This window comes from Helicoverpa armigera, chromosome 1 (assembly GCF_030705265.1).
Source record: "Helicoverpa armigera isolate CAAS_96S chromosome 1, ASM3070526v1, whole genome shotgun sequence".
Lineage (NCBI taxonomy): Eukaryota > Metazoa > Arthropoda > Insecta > Lepidoptera > Noctuidae > Helicoverpa > Helicoverpa armigera.
The window spans coordinates 3,422,001-3,447,657 of NC_087120.1; the positions used below are offsets into that span (position 1 = coordinate 3,422,001).

Genomic DNA, 25,657 nt, shown 5'->3' on the forward strand with positions numbered 1-25,657 from the left:
TTGTTCGTCGTGTGTATACACAATTTGAATATTTTCATTCATTCATTTTCATCTTCACACTTCTTTTGCCTTTCATTATTTTCCAAAAGCTGAAAACAGCTTTATTAATTGAACAGTTCTAAAAGTAAATGCTTCGTAATTAAGTTGCATGTTAAACAAGGTATTGAGAACATTAACTTGCAAACTCGGTATTCACACTCTGTATGATTCACACTGTGTATATGTATGTACATGTTGCACCAACTAAGAGGTTACAATGGCACTGAATGGATAGTCTAATCGTTTAATTATCTATTGTGACGAGGTCGGAGATATGTCAAATTATTGGACCGATAACTAGATACAATATAGCACTACCACTTAGGGTAATTAATGGTATTCACTTAGTATTAACATGTCGTTGGCGTTAATTATTTAGGTGATTTTGTTTTTTTTTTCATCAGATTGTTAACATAATTATTTTTGGGAGACAGTTATATGTATATTACCTTAGAAGTGACCGTGGTTTAGTCAAAGTGTTAGATCGATCTATAAGGTTAAGCAACGCTTGACGCAGTCTCTCTTTGGATAGGTGTCCGTCACAAGACGATTTCTTCTGTGTTTCGGAAGGCACTATGAACTAATGGTTCTCAGCTGTCATTTGAACACCTTTGGAAGTCGTTACGGGTAGTTAGAAGCGAGAAGATCTGACAATTAGTCTTACTAAGGGCATCGTTTTGCCCCGGTAACTTGGTTGAGGTGGTCAGTCACTACTCAATTACCCGTATCTTCAAAAAACATGAAAACCGTATCACAAATTAACCCGAAATTCAGTTCACGAGTAATATTATCAAAAAACTGTTTATTGATTTACAAAAATTGGTAGGGCGTGAAATGCCTAACTTCTAACAGAAACGTACTGAGTTTGTTTGTATGTTTTAACGAGTTCGTGAAAAAAATCATAGTTTTTAAACGTGGTTCGTTTAGTTCTGTTTACAAAGTTTTCACGGCGCCGTCGCTATCCTTTTTGACGAACATTTTCCACGTTCTGTGACTGAAACTTGGAATTAAGGAAGTTTGGAATATCACTCGTAGTGTTTTTTTTTAATATTTGCTGCATATGTATAATAAATACTTATTCCGAATATTATTAACAGTGAGTTGCTGAAAAATTGAGACTTACAATTTTTTTTTTATAGACAGAGTTTTTGCGCAGGCAAAGGTTTTATTATGTTAATTTTATTTAAATTGCAAATTGATGAAATAGTTTACTTTAAAATACACAACCAGGTCACCCCTATAAACGCACCGAATAAATATCCAAACTAATATTATAAATGCGAAAGTAACTCTGTCTGTCTGTCTGTCTGTCTGTCTTTCTGTCTGTCTGTCTGTCTTTTCTTCACGCCTAAACTACTGAACCAATTTGTGTGGAATTTGGTACAGACATAGTTTGAAACTTGAGAAAGGACATAGGATAGTTTTTATTACAAAAAAAAAATAAAAATAAAATTATTCCGGACATATAGCGCCATCTATTGGTCAAATCAAAAATCTGCTGGTAGTCACTATTCCACGCGAACGAAGTTGCGGGCAAAAGCTAGTAATATACATATACAAAACAAATATGCATTAAAAACAACTGCCAACATACGCACAAACATAGAGGTATAAAAATCACATTCTTAGAAATTAAAACGTATATAAAATCCTTTGCTGAACAAACTAATTTCAGAACGTTCAAGTACTTACACCTTGCACGTGCAGTGTATGTTTACTCTCCCTGCAATTACAGAGCAATCGCATCGAGACAGTCTCGGCTCGATTGTAATTAGATGTGCGATCACTCGATACAGCTTGTAATGTTTATCGATTTATGTATCGATAGTTTCTTCTTTTAGCCTTTTCCCTAATCTTTTCACTTCGGATGTGTTTTGTTAACCACCTTTTTGATTTCCTCAAGACTTTTACAAGTCTGAGTAAAACTTAAGGTACTTTTTGGAAGTGAGCAGCTGACTGCAGCGCATTCATGAAATCGGCAATATCTGTCAGTGACTGCATGTACTGCTGCCAATTCAATCCAAAACGTGTTCTTGTAAATAGGTATATACACAAAAATCAATAGTGCAACTACAGCTCGTAAGGTTTGCAGTTGCAGTCCACAGTTCACTTCCAAAATGCACCTTGAGAGTCAGATTTTATGGCTTCTGACTATCCGTACCTATAGGTATAACGACTGTCCAAGATTTACGAGATCCAAGAGAGAGATCGCGCCAAGCGTTGCTTAATTTTTGATCGGTCAATCCATACATACATATGTATCACATAGCCTTGAGCTACTCGATTCTGCAACACTTATCGATATATGTATCGATACATCGGTATCGAGTTTGTTCGGAAATGGGATGTTGACACATTATTACGTGTTGATTCGTGAACTTTTAACTTTAAACTGAACTGACGTTTCTGTTTATCGAGATCTTTGATTGTTCAACAAATAACGTAACCGAATCGGACTTTTGGTCGAATAATGTTCGACACTTTTAAAATATCCGTTCATTTTGTTTCAAAAATGGATAGCAATTTTATGGTCATTATAGTCAAATTAAGTATACATGAACCTTCAAAAATACTACTCAAATTATTTTTTACAAGGTTATAAATACCCAGAAAAAAAACATACCTTTCCGGTAGCACGTTATAAACCACACAAATCACTCAGCAGGTTGGTACATAGCTACTATCACAAAACTATGATTAAATCCTAACTGAAATCCTCAAATTACGGTAGCACTCCTCATCGCTTCTATTCCTATTTTCGCTATCAATTTGACAGTCAAATGATGCAACTGTCAAATCGATCGCCAAAAATGGCGCTCGCGATGTCGAGCGCTTTCGTAATTAGCCCGCGGTCACAGCATACCACAATGATGACTGCATATATTACTGCCGTTTCAGTTCCGATGCAAATACCTCATAATCGGGACTTGAATAGCAGAAATTTATACACAAAGCCCGTGCGGCTTTGATCAATTGATGCTTTAATTGAGCTTAAATAGACCAGCTAAAACTGTAGCGTTGGAGGTAGACATTTTCATTCACGTTCAATCATGAGTAATTGTATTAAATGAAGAACAAAAAAATATTAATGGAAAAGCCAGCGTTTCGTACTCGAGATTTTCAGAAATTAGCATGTTTTAGTAGGAGCCAACATGTAATAAAAAGTCAGAATTTAAAATCATCGTCATCCTTCAGCCATCATCATCTGCCTAGCCTTTTCCCAACTATGTTGGGGTCCGCTTCCAGTAAAACCACTTACAGACAGACTTAGCCTCAAGCTTTTTTTCGTCATCCTACTGCCCTAATCACAATTTTATTTGTGGTCAGCGCAGCATGTTTGCTTCTTCCACACTCTTCTATCAGCTGATATTAATCTGTCAACTCGGTTCATCAGAATTGAAAATGTACGAGAATCTAGCAGAAAAACAAACGAAAATTGACCCTGGAAGCACATTATTAAAATAAAGCTATGATACGCAATAAACCAACCGATGTCCATGATATGATTTATTAGTGACATTCGCTGGAAAACAAGTAATTTAATTAATGAATATTCTCTTTGATGAAATATCGTGGTAACAATTGTTCGGTGAAATTTCGATAAAATTCACGAATACATTTGAAGTGCGCAATCAAACGTCAAACGAACACTTCATATTTGGGAAATATTATGAGAACAAACATTATTATTAATATGTTTTGTGTAAAATATTCCGATACAGACAAATATTGGTGATCATTCACGTCAAGGTAGTAGTTGGTTATTGTTCGAGTGTAGTGTGTTTATATGTTAATTAAAACACGATTATTGTACTCGATTTATTTTAAGCTAATTATGTTTTTTTATACCTAGTCTTAAGACTTATTTTTAAGTCGAACTTCAAGTTTGTAAGATAAAAATAAATTGCATTTTATTGTTATAAAAGACATACAAATCAATGCAGTAAGAATACGATACCAAATGATTGGTTAAACAAAAGACCCCTCAAAACTTAGCTACTCATAAAGTTATATTCCTTTTTTATTGCTAACAAAAATTAGAAATAAAATTGAGCAAATATTCAAAAGTTTCCCTTCCCATACAGAATATTTTCACATTGAAAAGCGCAGCGCAGTCTGGCCAAGAATGAAGGAACAATGCTGGAAGTTCCCACATCTCTGGCTATGAGTATGTACGGTGCATTCATTACGCCATAGACACGGAATTCCTTAACTATGCTCTGCTTTATAAATAGCCTTAACTTAACAAAAAAACTAGCTTTAAAAAAAGTTGTTTAACATCAACGAAGAAAAATGTTACAATAATTAAAATATTAGGAAAATAATTAGCTCTTTTATGACCCTAGTATTAAAGAAGAAATTAGAATCACCATGTATGCTCATAAAGGATTGTTGATTTCTGATTTTATTTACGGCACGATACGAGCCGAATAAAGATATTATATCAATAATGATCTCAGTGGCGTGCACTTGGAGAGGCCTATGTCCAGCAGTGGACTGCTATAGGCTGATGATGATGATGATGATCAATAATGATCAATGAAAGTGGAAAAGTATCACCTATTCTGATTAAGGGGAGGTTCCACCGCCGTAAGGCAGACTAGAATATATTTTCCTTTCTGGTCTAGCTGTCTAGCAAACTGTAACAATTTGATAATTTTTGAAATGTTCGCAAAACTGCAACCTTCATGAGCGAAAACATGGTAGAAGTGAATCATCAAAAAATTTGACTTTTATATTCACTTTTCACTTTAACTGTCTATTTATTGATAACTAGCTTCTAGCCGCGCTTTCAACCGCGTCCCGATATAACTGTTACCCGTAACCGGATGGTGATAAAAACTATCCTATGTTCTTTTCCCGGGTCTAAGCTATCTCCCCTCTAATTTTCAGCTTAAACGGTTTGGCCATTCTTGGGTTATAACATGCGTATCTAATACGACTTTCTTTTTTTATATATGTTCATATTTTTTATATATGTTATATGTTTTTTATGTATATATAAAATTGCTACTTAATGTGATTAATTCTGTGTCAATTATCACTTTATCCAAATTGAGAAGATATTATAAATAATATCTAGATAATATATATAATATGCAGACTTATTACTTTGGCTAACTTTGATCAGCTAATATGAATAATATCCAGATAAAGTAATTAATTTATCACATTGTCTAGTCAATTTGGGTATTATACGTAATGACCAGTGATTATGTATAATATTTATTTAATCACTATGGCTGTAACATACATATGGATTGACCATACTGTTAACCAATGCCACAATTATTTAGTAAATCGCGCCTAATAATACGGAATGTTTCTTTTGTAAGGCATTTGTTTCTGAGCAGCCACACATTGTTCATTGTCATAGACTCCCTGCAGACCTCTTAGACTGCTATTGTTTCACGCTAGTTCACCTCAACTGAAGCTAACGTTTCAAGTCTACTAGGTTTTTTATCTGAAACAATATTTTTTGAGATAGTATGGATTAAAAAAAGAATTAATTATTTTTCAAAAAAAATTTTAACAAATAATTAATTATTTAAAAGAGTAGTTCGTAGAGTGTTAGAACTGAAGGGGAAGGTCAAAGTATGATTTAAATATATATATTGAAATATTCTAGCGCGACACCTTAGTTTGAGGTAATACCACATTTTTCAATTTAAAAAAATACCTATTTTAAAGTTCAATCATTCGACAAAATTATTATGTGGGTTACCCAAAAAGGAACATAAATTCGGATGTTTAACTTGTTTAAATAATTTTCTGATCGCAATTACGAACAAAATGTTATGCAAATCAAAAGTTGACAGCTACAAACGTTCTAACAGAGTTCCAATTTCAAGTTGTCCCGTAGCACGCCTACGAGCTACGCCGTAGCCGTAGCAAGTTTCTGTCGTAGCATCGCGAATTGGATCTACGTAATATTCGAGTGACATGTATTGCAACTTTGTTCAGTTGAGTGTCACTTGGCGTGATTGCGTTATACAAAGTTCTATGTGGCTTCACTTATGGTCCTTGGTGCATAATTTGCATTGCAGAGTACGAGTTTTTTTTTAAATAACCTGTGGGAAAGTTGGTAAATAGACAAATTTCTAGAGGTATTTAAAAAAATTGTATTAAAAGAATTTAAAAGCCATGAAAAACGAACAGAAAACAATTTTATAAAACTACTTGAAGCACAGTAGACTTGAGCTAAACTCACCTGTCATAGTTGCTTGAAATGTTTAGAGCGATTTTATATAAAATGTTTTCCTTTAGCCTCCCGGCGAGCACGCGCTGCGAGACACCGCCTCGGCGCTCATGATAGCCTAGTACTTTTCAGTTCATTACACAACTTTGAGAACTTGTTTTGTGTTTAAAATATAACTTTTTTTTAATATTACTAAACTATCTTTATGCACATATGAAACCTGCTTAGGTATGGCTGTGCATAAAATAGTGTATAATGTAATTAATAACAAAAAAATGGAAGAATTAAGTCTTACTGCTTATTTCTTAAGAAATCTCTTCAAGCAGGCCCGCTAAGGCAGAATTAAAATAAAATCTCTTTTTCTATGGTTTCAAAATAGTAGAAGGTATTATATACCTAGGACCAAACCTGTTAACTGCAACACAAGAAAAATTTTATTATAATTCTTGCTTGTGACCGCAAGAATCCGTCGGAGTCGGATCGGATTAAATGCCTTTTGACACGCCAGCCTCACTCGAAAGCCTGACACTATACTTAGTACATAAGGATTTGTGGATGTAAGAGGATTGAGGAAATAAGATGTCTCTGCTCAGTGATACAATTTTTATAAGTATGCTGACTAATATTTTCGCTGACCCAAGCTTAACTTAAAATTATCATTTATAACGTTGCTTCTTGAGAATGAAAAACCAAAGGACATTAGTGTTACAGTGCTCAAAATACATAGACAAGATTCTTACATGCTACGAATATTTTTCATGACATTACAGATTTGTTACTGACTTATAATTCCATAAACTAGAAAATGATTTTATATAGAAAATACTCTATTTCTCCAATCCTTTATCGAACAAAATATTGCTATATCTATAAGATAAAACAAAAGAAAATATCGTAGCAAAACTATTCCCCGAGATACAGAGCAATTACAGAATTACTGGCGTAAATAATAATCAGAACAGCATACTCGTGACGTCTACACGTGTGCACTAATTGCCTTAGCGCATATATTCCTGTTCCCGGAACATTCTCCCATTGCCACGTGTTTGAAATTTCCAATACGTAGAAAACGTCGGCGAAATATCGCATGTTTGTATTCCTAGATATTGCGAAGTGCATGCGAGCCTGCGGCTTTTGGTACGTTCGTTGCGTTTCTAAATATTTGACGCCTGTTAGTGTATGCTACCCTGGTATTTGGTATTGGTAATTGGTGATAGTTTGTACCTCTATAAATATGAACAACGGTTAGGTTGTGTATATTATTTTGTTTGAATGTGAATGAAAAGGTTTAACATAAATATTGGAAATAGTAAGACTTTTTAAAATTTTGGGCGTGAATTATATATTGTAAATGTGAAAGTTTGTGAGAATGTTAAGTATGCATGTATGTTTGTTATTCTTTCAAGCAAAAACGGCTGGATCAATTTGATTAAAATTTGGTATGTAGATAGGTGATACTCTGGATTAACACATGGGCTACTTTTTATCAACACACCACTTGGGCGAAGCCGCGATTGGATGCTAGTTATTCGCAAAGCAGTATTCAAAGCTCCTTTGAAACTAACACTAAGTGTTTGTTGGTGGAAACGTCAAAGTTTCCTGAGTGAGGACCGACCAAATCGAGCTGTTTCCAAACTATCGTTGTATCGAGTCTTGTGCTACTCACGTACTTACTGCAACTGTTGCAATTGAAGCTTTTGGGTGTTATAATGAGTTGCGCATTCGAAGTTACTTACGTAATTTAGTGAAATTAGTAGGAAATAGGGATTTATCGATGAGGTATTCGATTATACCATCTTACCTCTAGTAGTTGCTTTTCTGTGGTTTCACTCGCGAGATGTGAAGACTACAGTCGGTACTCGAATACAATAAAGTCTATATTACTCGGGAAGAGTGTAGCTTTCCAACAGTGAAATAATTTTTCAAATCGGTTTAGACATTTATATCTTTAGGGTACATACAACCAAAAATTTTACTTTTTTAAGTACGGAACTCTAACATCGGTCATTGGTGTCTAAGTATATTGTAGGTCCCTGTTGTCATTGAGCATCCTTGGCAGTCGTTACGGGTAGTCAGCAGCCAATAAATCTGACACCAGTCTAACCAAGGGGTATCGGGTTGCCCGGGTAACTGGGTTGAGGAGGTCAGATAGGCAGTCGCTTCTTGTAAAACACTGGTACTCAGCTGAATCCGGTTAGACGGGAAGCCGACCCCAACATAGTTGGGAAAAGGCTCGGGAGATGATGAGTACGGAACTTAAAAATGAAAAGAAAAAAAAAACTTATCGTATTAAGTCACACACATGTTACGCGCGATTAAATCACAAGCGTGCGTTTCCTTATAAACTCTTTGATATTGTAAGTTAGTGTGACGGGAGATTCCGAGCTCGAATGAACAGCGACTCACAATGTTAGAGTATGCATAGTAAGTTCACTTCGCATTTTATATGTTGCATTTTACTTTTAATATATTTTATATTAAATAAGATGCCGAAAATCGATCTCAGTGGCGTGCACTTGGAGAGGCTTATGTCCAGCAGTGGACTGCGATAGGCTGATGATGATGATGATGATATTTTATATGCTGTAAGCTTGAATAATTTTTGAATATTTTAGTGTTGGTTACAAATTCAGACGATAAATTCTAACTGATCAACTGACAATTAATCAAGTCTGTATAAAAAAAAAAACATTTCATTGCGACTATATAAATTTAAGGGACATACTGTAAGTTGCACAAAGTTCCATTAAAGTTAAAGCTTCCTTAAATCTATTGCTTTGTCAACAAGATAAAAAGTGTCAGAAATAGCTTTTAATGAAACTTTAACTTTAATTGACGTTTGTGCAACTGACGGTTTACTTAATAAGAAATATTTTTAATAACGAATTATTTCTTGAGTCAGTCTACATGAAGAAAAGGCACAAATATTGACCTGAGATGACCAATTAAAGGATGAAAGCTTTTACACAAATAAAAAATGTATAGCTGCTATTTATTTATATTTCTATGGTCGCCAATTCAAGCAACGATAGCCAGCTTTCAAATGTTTTTCTAAAAAATCATCGGGCATTTAGATCGGCTGGATAGTACTCGACGAGTTGTGAATTTCAATAGAAACCATATGGCTGACCACTAGTTATGCCGTTACCAAATTTTTTGTTCATCATTTTTATTTGTAGGTAGGTACATGCATTTTATTTACGCGTCATAGAATTTATTGGAGTAACACACTTCTCATCTACACATCTTCTATTTTGTTAAGGCTCGGGTTCTTTTATGAAAATACTAGCCGTTTTCCTGCGGTTTCACCCGCGTCCCGTGGGATCTACTGCCCGCACCGGGATAAAATGTAGCCTATGTTACTCACAGATAATATAGCTTTTTAATGGTAAAAGAATATTTAAAATTGGTCCAGTAGCTTTTGTTTATCCATTACAACCAAACAAACAAATTTTTCCTCTTTATAATATTAGTATAGATGGGTCGAGTCAACTTGTAGCTTCAAAGCTCACCTTTATATACCATGAAGTCATATGTTAATAGTATATAAGGTACACTTAGAAAGTATAAGTAGATATAACTTAGAAAGTATTAGTACATGCCTGTCCTGGAATCGAACCCGCAATTGCGATTTTACACCACTATACACACATCTGCATGATTTTTTCTCAATTCAATATTATAATTACCTACTTCGCTATTAATTTTTATTACAAAAAGAATTTCTGCTATTAAATTAAACATAGCTCCACACCTAAGTAATAAGAAGAGAGTTTATTCTCATTAAAGTCAGGCGATATTACTACTTGCGAGTTTATCTCATAATTACAACCTTAGGTCTGCGTGCAGTCTGGGAAATTATTTAACTTATTTATAAATCTCTGCGTTGGAAGTTTAGTTAGGATTCCTTTCGCTGCATATAGAAGTTAAGTTCTATGTATGTAAGTTATACGTTGCCCGCAGCGTGGGTATGAATGACACAAACAATAAAAAAGTACCTATGTATAAAACAGATAAGTATTTGAGGTGCTTTACTATAAGTAACAATCTTTTCACGACTTCTGAATGGTAAAAGGAAACAGTTGTAGAACCCTGGACATACTTCGTAAAAAGTCCAAAATTGGTCTTGGGCGTGGTGACTAACGCTCAATTTTGCCTGTCTGTGCCCAGCAGCGGTATATTAAAAAGGCTGGTAATGAATAATCGTTCGTATCTTTGTATGACTCGGCGTCATGACCACTAAGTATTGAGCGTTCCTAAACTTACACATATTGAGCACGAACATTTACATTTACAAACACAAGTTTTACTTCCCCGCTTTCGTTCGATAATCATCTCTCTATACTAAAAAACAACTGGACCGATTTAAAAAATTCTTTCACCATTAGAAAGTTACATTATTTGCGAGTAACAAAGGCTATATTTTATCCCAGTATGGGCAGTAGTTCCCACGGGACGCGGGTAAAACCGCGGGAAAACGGCTAGTAACAAATAATATGATAACATGCTCAGAACCCTTTAATAAGTAGCTACAAGTACTTCCCCAACTAATCAAATAATAATTGGATATGAGCTAATACAATATCTTTTCCTTACAAAGGAAGACCGGATTTAATATGTATGTGATTACAGATCAATAGTATGTTGTGTATATAGAGATATACATATATGTATGTATATACCACGGAGGAAGGAAAGATAGCGGAGATACCATAAGGAAGGTAGGTGCCTTCTTGTAGGTCATTTAACATACCGTAGGCATGATCAGTTATTAGAACTAATGAGTAGTTGGGCTCCTAGTCAAATCAAAACCAATCTGTCAAAGATAAGTCTTGATCGATTGGTGATTTTATTTCGAAAATATTGAGCGAATAATGTTCCTCGTCTCCTGAACACCCGCCTTTTTTTCGCTTTGCTCTCTTAGGAGATTTTTCGATATGACATCTCCGCTAATCATTTCGTTCTCCATGGTATACACAGAGAAAGATATTGTTGAGTACTGAGTTGTAATCAGTCTTTGTAATATTGCTTCAGTAATAATAGGTCTCTTTGGATGTACTCCACCCACGTCGTACTGTTTTCAAAACAACAGGCATATGGCGTGGTGGTTCATCGTCTCGAATAATGTACCTACTGTGTCACGGGTTTGATTCCCGCTCGGGATATCAGATTTTTTTCGGGTATGAGAGTTAGTGTATATGAGATAGTAAGTTTGTATACTCACCCACAACATATACAAAATTATGTTTTGAAAATCTGCATGAACGATGGATTACATCCACGAATTACACAAAAAATAAGCGGCCTGTCTGAGAACCTCTTTCTTGAAAAGTCAGTTAAAAATGTCAGCATTCTTTTAGTCTCAAAAAAGGACAAGAATTATTAAATTACTGGAACCTTTAACAAACCCAAACCAGTAGGCAATACCTACCTGTCTTCAATACCTACAAGACATCGATATATTGATACAAGTGTGAACATAATGAGCTGATTACACAAACCACAAATAGTTAATTAGTTCATTGACGGAGTTTCTGTCTGGCGTGTAAAGTGGTTTCACACAGCATTGATAAAGGCTCTCCCAGACTTGCTCCACTGGCTACGTGTGACGCGTCAAAGGAAACCAGTGAAGTGTTGACTGCACGATCTATCTATATCTAGTCTTAATAATATTATAAATGCAAATTTAAGCTGTCTGTCGCGCTTTAACGCAGAGATTAGTGCATCAATTTAAATTAAAAGTACCCAGACTAGAGCCTGACAAAGGAAAATAATTTCAAAATTATGAACCAGTTTAACGTGCCACCCGAAACACAGTCATTGGTGTCCAAGATATACTTACAAAGCACATACACACTTAGAAACGTTGCATTGGTGCTTGCCGGACCTGGAATTGAACTCTTACTTGAGAGGTTTGTTCCACGACTTCTTACCTTCTTAATATACCTACTAATTAAATGTATATTTTGTCCTCAGGCGCTGTTGAAGATATCTTCAGCATACCTCAACAAGAAGATCCCGAACATCCCTGACATCAAGGTGGATGGCGCCGAAGAGAAATGGTGAGTCCTTCACTAAAGTTCTAACTTATCTGATCATGTCAGGTTAGGAAGAAAAAACATTTAAATTTAAGGATATATGTATAAAGTTGTAAACTGCTTATTTATCGGAATGAATAGATATTTAGGTACCTATCAGGTTACGAAGAAAAAAAGACACATTTTACTGTTCGAATATATGTAGGTATTAATTATAAGTTAAACCTCTGGAATAATCGTCTAAATAAAACATCTAGTAGGTACACAAGACATTTAATTTATCTGAATTTGCCTGGCTACTTCTAAATTGTGTTTTGACCAAACGAAAGAAAAACTAGAGTTAGAACATGAGGGTTCGTTCAAATAATTTTAATGTCTTTATTACATTTTATTATGTAAACAGGTGTATTTATTCATACCTTGCTTATTTTCTCTAATATAATTTAATCAATAGGGATTGAATGAGCCTTCAATCGTTTGTTTTACTCTTTTATTCTGAACACACATTACATATCTACATATGCACTCAGAAATGAAAACGAAGAAAGACTGCTCAGCACAAGTAAACGAAGAGTATTGTAATGTATTTTTAGACAAGACAATTATATCTATAACTTTCCTAAAGCACGTATGTTTTATAATGTGACACTCTAATTTGTTCTATCTGCACATTTAAATTAAGTTCAAATTAGAGTAACGAGCAAATAAAATTCAAAATTTCACTCGCATTAACAACCTTCCTTTAAATTAGTTTATTCGTGCTAAGTTTACAACTTAACAAAAAGGGAAAGATTTGTCATCCGACAACCAACTCTGGTCTGACTACTTAAAGTTCAATTTTGGATGTGATTAATTATATTAGCTGAAATGAATCTGAGCACGTGCATTTCACTCGTATATTAAGTATGTGTAATGTGTGTTCAGAATGCTGGCGAATATTATTTGCGAGTCCTTTAAATTGCATAGATTTCCATTTAATATGAGTTATTTCTTGGAAGTATATTGGATTTTGTGGTAAATATTGTTAACATTCTATCAAAGTAGTTGTTTTCTTGTTGATCATAAATATTCAATGTAGGTGTCAAATACGCTTTGCGCATAGAACTATGGTCAATTCAGCTGCTGCTCAAATGCCTCGCTTTGCTAATATGCGAATGTTTTGTAAACGAAATTGCTGAAAATTTACTCTGACCTTAAAATTCTACTACAAAAAAAACGAGTTACTTTGTACTGCTAAGCAGTCTGATAATTTGGCCCATCAGAAAAGTGTGTACATCAACACACTTTGTAATCATGGTGTATCATTCCAATAGCAAGTTGACAATCGCTCAAAATAAATGAAAACACTATTCAGTTAGGGTGCATCTACACGGTGCATGTAGCTGGAGCAAGTTAACATGCGCAAGTGACAAGAGCACGCGGGTGGGTTTTGTGCTTTGGTACATGCGCGAGTCGCTGGAACCGCACGTTTTTAAAATGCATGTAACCTGCGCATGTACCTCAACATGCGCAAGCTACTTGCACCGTGTAGATACAACCTTAAAACCAAAATACACCACGCACTAGACTATACAATTTCCACATATGAATATGCCACCTACACATATCGGTCATTGACCCTAAAAAGGCATTCGCTTTGAATTCTTCACGTTTGTCGGAATATCGTGCGTTGCTTAATTAATATTATTTCTAACGCAATTAGTATTCATAGGATTATTTTGTTATTTATGAACTAACACAAGTATAGTTCTAACGTTACAGGCATTTGTCTTTTCAATAAGTATCTTCAAAGGTATATTTTTATTCTGTGTCACATTATTGAGAGACAGAGATTTACATGATCTTCTTTTTTATTCAAATATTTATATGTAACCAGTATGTAGGCTTCATTTTGCTTTGTACCCAATGAGGGTTTTTGAAATTTTTTCTGCCACCGGGTGGCGCCACGTATGCGTCTGGTCCAAACAGCTGTCAAATAGTATGGACTTGTAGGTGCCGAACTTATTGTTTATTGAAATTCTGTTATATTGGAAGTGTTATTGATTTTATTATGGACTACGGTCAGAATAAGGTTTCCGAACTAAAAATTGAGCTAAGAGAGAGGGTGCAAAAGTCACTGGTACTAAGGAAAAGCTTGTTGAAAAATTTGTTAACACAATATGATTTAGTTTTTTTTATTTACTTAACCGCAATAATAAAACAATAATGCAGTGCTTTAATTATAAAATAAAAAAAAACACTAAAATCGTTCACTATTCATAGTAAAGATAAGCACTTTGACAGTTATTAGACCTGACGACTCGGTGCTGCCACCTCGTGGATTGCCATTTTAGAAAACCCTCATTATTTGATGTCGGCCGTGTGTCGGCCCAATATATTCTCCACTCTTATTCCTCTTAGTTAACCGTCTTACTGACATCCAATCCCTTCTCATTTATGTCAACCTTAAGAAATCCATCCATCTTTTCGTCGTTCTTCCTCACACTCTTCATGTATCCACAATCATTTTGCATTTACTTTTTCACCTCATGGTATCCTTACCCTTGCGATACCGAATTTCTCGGTTCTTGAATAGTGCAGACTAGTGCCATCTATCAAACAGCACTTCAATCAACTGCATTAGAACTAAACCTAACGTCATTCTTAGGTCTTAGAGTTAATACACACTTGACTGCTCACCACTTTTCATAACCCTTCTACTGTAAGAAATATCTAAGAGACTGTTCTAACACTAGATCAAGCTTTCAAAGCAGTATCAGGTTCTATATTCAAATGCGAATTTGGAATAATAATTAGTGTAATATTTTGCGTCTTAAGACATTCTACGTTAGTGTGCAAGGTTCTTCAAGACAGCTTTATGAATAAATGATGCGATGCAAGACGTACGTGAGTGTAGTTAGTTCAGCCCCTTTTTATTAGATGGCGCTACTAATGCCAGTCGTAGCATGCTTGTAGCATTCTCGTAGCACGTGCTACGAAATGGCGTAGCATCTTTTCATCTCAAAAAGTAACTGCATTCATGAAATATGTTTGGAAAATGCGTTATTATGTTCATGACCTTCAGAAGCAGCTAGTGAAAGCTGAAATCATTTCAAGAATTCGAATTAAAATTATTGAATGTATCCTCCACGTCGAGAGCACAAAGATATTTGACCTTCAAAAGTATTAAAAATCGTTGAAAAATATTCGATATTACAACGGCAACCTTGCATCGGGATGACATGAAGAATCCCGGATGTTTGATGAGTGCGAGGTCGGCGCTCGGCCGTGACCGACAATGCTGATCTCAGTTCAGGGCTGAGATGCCACGTCACTCTTAAACTTCCTCCGTTTCACTTTTATGAACGAAACTTGCATATTTTTCTAGTTCTTTAAGAAAATGGGGCGTATAAAGAATACGCCCTACCTACTTAATGTTCTCCGGCCTTGACTGAGATAGAACGACTGACTGAGGAGGACGTTAAGATAATATTCTGCATTCACCGATATACCTTTTATTTTTTTCAATCTTTTGGCATTTCTAGAACGCTTCAAAAAGTAACTTGTAAACAACAAAAATAGTGAACAGACTCCCGTTCATAACAAAACACTCGCTCACTTCATAGTCTGGCTGTCATAAAAATTGCTCCTTTAAACGTACCTTGAAAACATGATATTTATTTATAGAAAAGCATCTTCAAAAGGATAATGGAAATCACGAGCGAGGTGTTGAAACGATTTTTAATATCCGCCCTCTCGCCTGCAACTTACGTTCAGAGCATTCGGCTTGAAATGTGAATGTCACGCCAGAATTTGTGCATTTACATCGCATATTTCTGGTTTGTTATGAAATTTACTTTATTTCGAAGAGTATTTTTGAAGAAAATATGTTTTAAAATTGGTTCTGGTCGTGCCGCGTGCTATAGAAACCACGTTAGCTATCAGGAGTGGTTTTATTTGCGTGTTGTGGGAAATGATTTATCTACCAGAATAAATAGTCTTAAATGGGCTATGTGACAATGAAACATCTTAGCGCATGTTAAATAGAGATTTTGGTTTTTAAGCGTTATTTTTAAGATAGTTGTAGACTAATTGTTATATTTGCTGAGAGTTAAATGCTACAGGGTCTTATTTCCATTTTTGTGCCTATTTGGAATATCTTTCTTTACCCAGGTAAAGAGAATTGCGAATTTCCAGGTAAAGTTTGTGATATCTCAATTCAAATTTTATCCTCAAGTAACATAATAAAAGTTTGCATTAAGATAAGGGAAACATATCTTCCCATTAGGGACGCATTACATCATTATATGAAACAATGCATTTGCATTTTCTCATACATTTTCTATTCTAGAAAACCAACTTACAATATATCTCTATTTCAATTTATCTCAATTCAAAACTTTAACATTGTAAAAATCCGAATACTTTCAGAACTAGGTAACCTTTGAAAATGCCAAAACTATCTAACATAGACAAATAAGTTTTAAATTCTGAACTGACTTTTGACTTATAATAAGTTTTGATTACTTTGGAGAAGATGGAGAAGATTCTAATAAGTTAATGGGTAATGAGAAAAAAAACGTAGGCACTTATAAAATGAACCAACATTAGGCATTCTTGTACTAACTATTTTTGTTTAACATTATTTTCTGCGCATTTATTTTTTCATGTAGTTTAAATCTATTATCGGAAGCTAAAATTGGTCAAAAGTCAAATCTAAATCTTACCTCACTTAACCGACTTTCATAAGATATGAGGGATTTCAAAAATACTCTCGAGTTCCAATTAGTAGCTAAAAGGATTTGACACATTTCCCCACAAAAGCTGACCTATTTTTAAAAAACCAGAGACATTTTAGTCTTTACCTTCTATTCTAAATTCAAATCTCCCGATTTGAAAAGCAATCGAACATGCGGATCCAGTCTAATGGAACTACAAATATCCATTTACAGGTGACCACGCTTTCATTATTCAGATATCATTGGCCAGTCCGTGGTGTGTCCATAGTTGGTCCTAATTTTAGGACACCGCGGTAGGATGCCTCCGATGAATGAATGTTGATCTGGTGTAGTTTAATGCTGCCAATAATAGTTGGAATATTTTGAAAATGGAAATATTTTCACTGTAAATTGTACTTTGATAGTGTTTTGTTTTTATGTTAGTTCATTTTAGGATATGTTCTGGAAGGAAATTAATTGGTTTAATAAATACTTTAGCAGAAAAATACACAATATGATTTTATAAATAAATAATTGGATAAAAAAACAATCTGTGAAGCACCCAATATTGAGCTAGACGTGGGAATATTCTTAGAAATAACAATGTTTTCATAACAATATAAATAAACGTGTATTATTAAAAAGCTAGTTTCTAAGATATTATCAGGTCTCATTTTTCCACGAGGCGACTTAGTTTCTTCGTCGCCCACTACTAACCTACGAATAGAATTCTTAGGAAAAATACTAATAACTTTGTTATGATTTTACAAAATAGAATATCTAAGAAAATATTCTTTATTTTCTTGATTTAGCAAAGGTCTCCCATCATAACAAGTCCCCGCCTTCGGGAAAACCCACGTGTACCCACGGCTGGTACTTCTCCTTCACTTATTATCAAAGGAGGTTTATGCCTAAAGTACGTCAATAGAATCCCACACGTGAACTATTTTTGTATAAGTTGTTTTTCATTTTTGAGGTTGAAGTACATACGTAGGTGAATCAAGTCTTACCGAGGCGTATTGGGTGCTGCAACTGGGTTGAGGAGGTCAGATAGGCAGTCGCTCCTTGTAAAGCACTAGTACTCAGCCGCATCCAGTTAGACTGGAAGCCGACCCCAACATAGTTGGGAAAAGGCTCGGGAAATGATGAGACATATGTAGATATAGGTTCAACTACGAGGATTAGATGAAGGATATTTTTAAACCTATAAGTTCTTTAAATTTATCGTTCTATGATGATCGGAATTGTAAACTAAAGTAAATTATTTAATGAATCAGCATTCAGTCAACCTTATTTGAGTAGGTACTTATTGAGCTGAAATAGGAAAGCCTTTTTATGGATTTTAATTTTATTACGGTTTAATTTGGCTTTCTTAATAATTATTTAAACAAAATAAAATATTTTCTTGATTGATGACAGATTCCGTGAAAATGGATCGTCAAATAGATTTCAATACACTTAGCCTTCGCTTACACATAGGTTAGAGACAAATTGATACCTCGTGTATTGTCTCTGCTCGCCTCAGGTCATCGTTATCGACACAGGACAGATCTTGCCAGCCCTCTCTAGTCTACGACAGAAGGTTTACCTGTCGATATCTAGATCACAACACTATTAGCTCTCGCGTCTAAGCTACGTAACAGTCTGCTTTGAGGTAGGCACTATCCAGGATTAGAAGCGGTTAGGGCGAGTTCAGAGCTTGGGTTTTATATACGCTTATACAATACTTACTTAGTCATCACCACATCTATCATACGTGTTTTTTTTTTCGCGTTCCAAAAAAGAAATTATTACCAAAAGGTAGACTGGTAGAGAATGCCTAAGGGTGCGTCCATCTGGCAAATGAGCTATGAATGCGCAGCTCGCGGGACGTTCGCGAGCTGTCCGCGAACTACGCGCGTGCATTTTTGTTCGAGCCTTGCGTGAGTTTGCGTTAAGGCGACTAAACCACTATAGACCATTGCCGTGATTGCACGCGCTCAGCTGCGCATTCGCGGCACATTCTCCATATGTAGACGCAACCTTAGGCGTTCTCTGCCTTAGACCTTAAGTCCGCCAGTGTACATTGTGCAAAAATTATAAATAAATAATGTACTTATATACACGTGGGTTGTTCGAATTATGAATATTATGTTATAGGAACTTATGCTTATAGAATCTTATGAGCACGTCAAAGCTATGATATGACTTTGACAAGTGCCTTTTCTATACGCGCTTCCTAAAATGATCTAGACGCTTGTAATATGCGAGTTTGGAATAGCCCTTCGGATTATTGCAACCTTAGATTTGGAACTAGCTATGTTACGTGATTGTATTCCTGGTGAGTTGCACTATTTAACTATAATGATAACTAAGGCATTACCAGCCGCGTAAAAATAAATATACACATTAATAAAGTATGAGAGTGCAATGGTTTGTTTATCATCATAGTTACTTAAATTATGCAACCGACCGTGTATGCCCAAAATTAAGGGTAAAAGTTATAAAAGAAGAAATTCCGACGTATTAGCAATGTCAAAATAAAAGTTTAAAAAACTATGACGACGAATTGCAAACCTCCTCCTTTTTGAGGAGACGTTAAAAATTATAATTGCGTTGAGTTCTGACGTTTTAATTAGAACTAAGTAAAAGCAAGAGCCATTTAGCTGAAAGGCTTGCTAACTGAAAAGTTTAGAGGATCTGGGAGCGATGTCTGAAAGCGGTGCCACTGACCGGAGGGCTTCATATAAACCTTGTACGAACTAAAGAAAAACAAGAATGGGATTGTGATGACTATTATTAACCAATAAGTAAATAAGTTGTTGGTGTGTTTTGTAAATAAATAAATAAAAAACCAATTATGGAATGAATATTAGACAACGGTGAGCTGAATATGCAGCTGGAGTATCGCAAGTTTATGCACGATGAACTTCTTAAAAATCGGTACTAATTATAAAGCTAGAGAGAGTTTTTGGGAAATTCTTTCGGTGCCAAAAGTTTCTCTCATCGAGAAATTCTATAAGCTACTTTTATCTGGGCGTACAAAGTAGTCCTGTTGAAACACGGGAACGCTTACTTACGAGACTGCTTGCGGATGCTAAGTTGTATCAATTATATTATTATTTAATAAAAACTCCTCACGTCTCATAATAATTCAAACAACTACAACTCGTTAGAACTTAAGGTGTTATAACTAAACGCCTAAGTGCAAACTTTAACATGATTCCACGGAACGCAAGTACTTAGTATTACTTAGTACTTAGAATTCCACTTTGCGCAACTCACGCTTGGCAGCCTCATCTCAAACCAAGCCCCTTGAGGACTTAATGACAAATATGCAATATCGAGACACTCGAGTTCGTAATCGGTTATGACAAGCTCAGTTATATCGATTCATGGAGAACAAAATGACTAGAGATGTCATAGTGCAAAATCTCCTAAGAAAGCAACACGCCAAAATGTGGTTGTTCGGTGGACAAGGAACATTACTAGCTCCACCATTACACGCTTTCCTTAGAAGCCCATTGTTTTCAAAATAAAATCACCAAGACCGATCTTTGACGGTTTTTTTTTAATTGACAAGAATCCCAAACGCTTTGTTAGTTCTAGTAACTGATCACACCTACCATACGTTGCTTTATGACCGACAAGAAGTTGCCTGACCCATCTTCTTTGTGGCATCTCCATATCTTTCCTTACTCAGTATAGATGATATTAATTAGCATTGTAATATACATCAAGATGAAGCCTGTTATATTGGTTATAATGAGCTTTATTGGATTGCTGCTTCAGACCATTTGTGTTCACAATATTGATTACGACAATTTCAACAGCAATGACTATGACAATTAGTTACCACATAAGGAGCTGGTGGCTAAGTTACATCCGTACAAGTTGATCGATCATAAGATTAAGGGTGCATCTACACGGTGCAAGTCGCTTGCGCATGTTGAAGCACTTGCGCAGCTTACATGCACCACATGCACAGTGTGGACGCATCCTAAGCAACGCTTAGCGCGGTCGGTTTGCGGAAGGATGACCATCTTTTCTAGCTGACTTCCTATATAATTCAGAAGCTATGTACCTACTTAAAAAAAATGCCTATAACAATTTCTTGAGTACCTAACATCTTCCCAATCTAACCAGTTCAACGGTTTTTGGTATTTATACCAATATTAAAGATGGGTCTGTAATCAAAATTAGGGATGTTATTGAATATTACATGTACTCGATACTTACTCGATGACGTTAATTCGATTTGGAGCTAATCGAATACGTTTGTGAATTTATTGGATTGTGTGATGAGTTGGTATTAATTACGGTTTTGATTTATTAGAATTTAGGTATATCGTTCAGTCATTAAGTTTTTGAAAAGGTTTTGTATGTTTTCCAAATAAGACACTTAAAGAGTGGCTAACTTTCTTCTAAAAAAATATAACTTTGTAATTAGTAACATGACAAATACATGATAGAAAGATTACCCGGTTGAACTTGCAAATACTGAATGAAGTAGCTGTAAAAAAACTTAAACTTCAAACCATAATTTTCTGTCTTCAGATGTTAACAAAAAAGTATTTGACAAATCGGTACTACGTTTCAACAATCCCTTAAATCGTAACAAACAAACATAGGAACTTACATTCATATGTACTTCTAGTAGGGTCAAATAACCCTATCTATGACGCATGGCTAGGGTCTATGACCGCTCGACTTCCCCGAAGCATGGCATTCGTATGTAATTACCCAGCTACCAATCGAATTACTGTTCTAAAATTAAAACTGTGTTTTGTTTTGTTTCATTGAATACCTATTTTGTCAGAGCTGTTGAAATATTTTTGTGTATGTAGTATAAAATATGATTTGTATGTCTATTTTGATGTTGTTTGTTATGATTTTGTATTGTTTTATAGTTATTTTTTATTTAGTAACGTAAAGTAGATTTCTCAAGATGCGTGTTCATTTTAATAACAATTTATTAGTTTCCATGTGTTGCAATTTATGCGTCATAATATTTCAGCATTAAGAGATATTTCATTCAAAAGATATGAAGGAGTGCCAGGTGTCCGAGAACGATGTCGTAGATAGAGCGAAGTGGAGAAGAAAAATTAGGAAAGCTGACCCCACCACCATGTGGGATAAATAGCTGGAAAGAGAGAGAGAATATTTCAGCATTAAGAGTAGCCCGCTGCAAACTTTTAGTCGGCTGATAGTTAATTTCAACTCATAAATCAGTATGAAGAGGAATATTAGTAGGCATATAACAACGATCAGGATATTTGGTATCAGGTATCAGACTGTCTGAAAACTTTGATCAAGACTCTTAAAATCATGTTGGTCTACCGTTGGGGCAACTGTCGGCCGACTGTTCATGGACAAACTATTTCTAAGATTACGAAGAACCTAGGAAAATAAATAACATTTTAATTTTATTCTACATACATCAAATATTTCCCTAAGGATTCTGAAGAATCCTAAGAAATAACTGAGAGTAAATAAGAACTATATAGTTCAGTTTTCTTGTCTGGAATCTGCCGTCCTTTATTATAGAATTGAAAACTTCTCGTGTATTTTAAATTAAAGGCTCGAGCAGACCGGATGCGTATGCGTAACCACGCGCGTAGTCACGCGCGTAGTTACGGCGTAACCATGAGTTGTAATGTATGGAAATGTATGAGACAGGCCACCGCTTGCGCGTAGACACGCGCGTCGTTACGCAAGCGGTGTATACATTTCCATACATTACAACTCATGGTTACGCCGTAACTACGCGTGACTACGCGCGTGGTTACGCATACGCATCCGGTCTGCTCGAGCCTTAAATGTCAGACTTTGTCATTGGAGTTGGCCTTTACAGTCAAACTATGTGGAACAAGGATATGCTTTATAAGTAGAAATAAGAATAAACGTATATGTTAACAGTGTTATCTGTTTATCAGTCGCCCTTAATTGGCGTATGTATTAGAATAGAATCTAGGATTTTGTGTATTGTGAATGTATAGGTATATGAACTTTATAAATAAATCATTATGTTTCTTATTTTACTTGGTTTCTGATTTTATAAGAAATCTTGTAACTGTTTGACACATTTGATTTTGAACTTTCATGTCATCAGAATAACATAGCGGCTACTTAGTATCATTATACGAAAAGTAGTTTTCTTATAAAGTAGGTGTGGTCTGGTGGAAGCTAGTAAAGAATATTTTTTTTATGACTTATCTGGTACTACTTATCTTGTTAAATTTTTTGTCGATGGTCAGAAAATAGAAGTAATTATATATAGTTCGGTACTAAGATCTTTCTGATCCCTGTAGCATATACCCTGAGTAGATAATGTTATAAACTGTTAATGATATACAAAGATTTTAATAATTGAAGGCTGTAATTCCCACCGTTATCGATTTGAAATCGCCACAGTAATTAAATGTTTCTGTGATGTACAAGCTACTGAAGTAATATATTATTCATTTATATTCTTAGATAGAATTACCTTCTCTTTTTAATATTTTATGTTACATACAATTCATGAAATCATTCATATTCATATTATTTATTTGCATTCCACAATGTTTAAAGTAGGTGTTACAGTTAGGCTTAGAGCTAGGTACAATTGTGGACCCTGTAGGGCACAGCAAAATAAAATAAAACTTACAACTAAAATTATTATTATTAAATCTATAGAAAAAAATATATATATATGAAAAATACAACAATTGACTTATATTCATAAACGGTTACGTTGAGTGGCCGACGGCGATCGGTACCGACGGCACCCAATATCGGCCACGGCGTCTGTTCTCCCTGAAGAGATCAACCAGATACCTACGCGGAATATACTTAATTATAGTGAACAAACACATTTGCGCAGACACAGGTGTACTCTCTCTATTCCCTCACTCTAACAGTCCAGCAATGAGACGGCAATACGAAACGACCGTAGAGAGATTGCAATGAACACATTACCGGCATTTACATGCTCTTAGATGCTCCATTACCATAATCCAGGCTGATTTGAGAAAGTTTATCGAAAACCACAAAGCGATATCTTCCATGCGATTCTATGTGCAAGAGAGGCCTCTTGCACATAAGTCCAGCTATACTCCTAGACTAACGAACAGAGTTGTGAACAAACACACAAAGACTCGTTATCTCCGTATTATCCCCGTAAGCTCTCTACTAATAGCCGCTGGTTCAGACAAACAGAACGACAGGCATTGTGCTGCAGATTTGTGATTTCCGCATATTTGACAACACACAACAGGCTTATCATTGTTTACGTTCGATATGGCATCGTTTCCACCTGGGTTTGCTCGTCTATTCAATTATTCGTATGAAGATTGTCTGGTAAGCCAGACATTGAGATGTACCGATGTAAGAGTCTGGGCTTGACTATGCGAAAGGTATGCATTGTTTGTATCAGTGATTGCTATGGTATTCGGTATTTTGAACAAGGCAATGTCGGTATTTTATATACGTGATGGTTATTCTATTGATATCTTGTAAATACGTAAGGAAGCCTATTAGAGAGAAGCTACCATACTCCATTTAAAGATAATTGAATAATTTTCACAAGAGAGTTGAGTAATCTTGAAATAAATGTCCCATTTTATCGGAATGTTAAAAAAGAACTAAGTGAATATAAAACTGATGCGAAATATTACACTTGAAAGACATTATAAAATATTTATCATCGTCCGTCATACATATTTGCTGATACATTTTCTGGCATAAAATTCTCGCAGCGAGTTTACATCGACAATTTAATCCGTGGCACCGCTGCTCGCGATCTCTTTTCTCGCGGGATTTTTATTTTATAATCTTTTCCTAGTTCGTAGCTTCGTAGTGACGTTGTGAGGCACGCGTCACGGATGCCTCGGGCTATGTAGCCTCGGTATGAGCATCAGTCACAAAAGCGTCGTATGAGCGGCAGCGTCGGTATGAGTCGCGAGTTCCGTGTGAGCCGAGAATTCCGCGCGAACCGCTTTCACGGCTGTCTTAATTCCGCAACCTTTAAAAGTAAACTTGCGAACGAATTTCACATAAATATTTTAATCTTATTTTTGCTATCGTAATATATTTATGTACTACAAGTTTCCGTCAGCGTTTTTACTCGCTTCCTGAGGGAACTATTTCACGCACCAGAATTAAAGCATCCTACCTACGTTATTCTGATTTTAACTAAATATTTACCTAATAAGTTCATGCATTTGGGCATAAAGGACGAACAAACACACTAACAAACTGAGACTTTGTAAGTATGTGTAAGTAAACCTTTGTAAAATCACGGGATTTCCTGGATACACTTTTTACTTACATAGAATTCATAACAAACTAATGACTGAGTATTACAACTGTTTACACCATCGCATGCTAGCTAATAACATAACTTTCGTAGAATTTCATGTTAAATAGAAGTTTTACATGCATTTATTTTAATTACATGTTGAAAAACTAAATAAATAGGTTTTATTGAAAATAAATACATACTACCTTTTATTATTCGTTCAATCATGCGATAAATGTATTCATTAATATTATAACGCTTACAGTTTATAATTTTATGTCCTAATAATAATTTACATGTTAAGTATGGAGAAATGGTGAATAATTACCGTTAAATATTTGTGGTAACATTGTTTGAAAAACGTTTGCTATGCATTATTTAAAATTTCAAATCATTGTATTTGTTATGATTAGTTTCACCATGT

The 25,657-nt window shown here is 35.2% G+C and overlaps 1 protein-coding gene across 4 annotated transcripts in view; it reads left to right on the top strand.

The window, feature by feature from the left end:
- Positions 1 to 25,657, top strand: part of Nwk (nervous wreck) — a 114,484-nt gene that overhangs the window by 61,169 nt on the left and 27,658 nt on the right. For all 4 annotated transcript variants that reach the window (XM_049844797.2, XM_049844761.2, XM_049844842.2 and 1 more), the window contains exon 3: positions 12,215 to 12,300. In XM_049844797.2, coding sequence (XP_049700754.2) covers positions 12,215 to 12,300 — 86 coding nt within the window. The remainder of the gene's footprint in view (positions 1 to 12,214; positions 12,301 to 25,657) is intronic.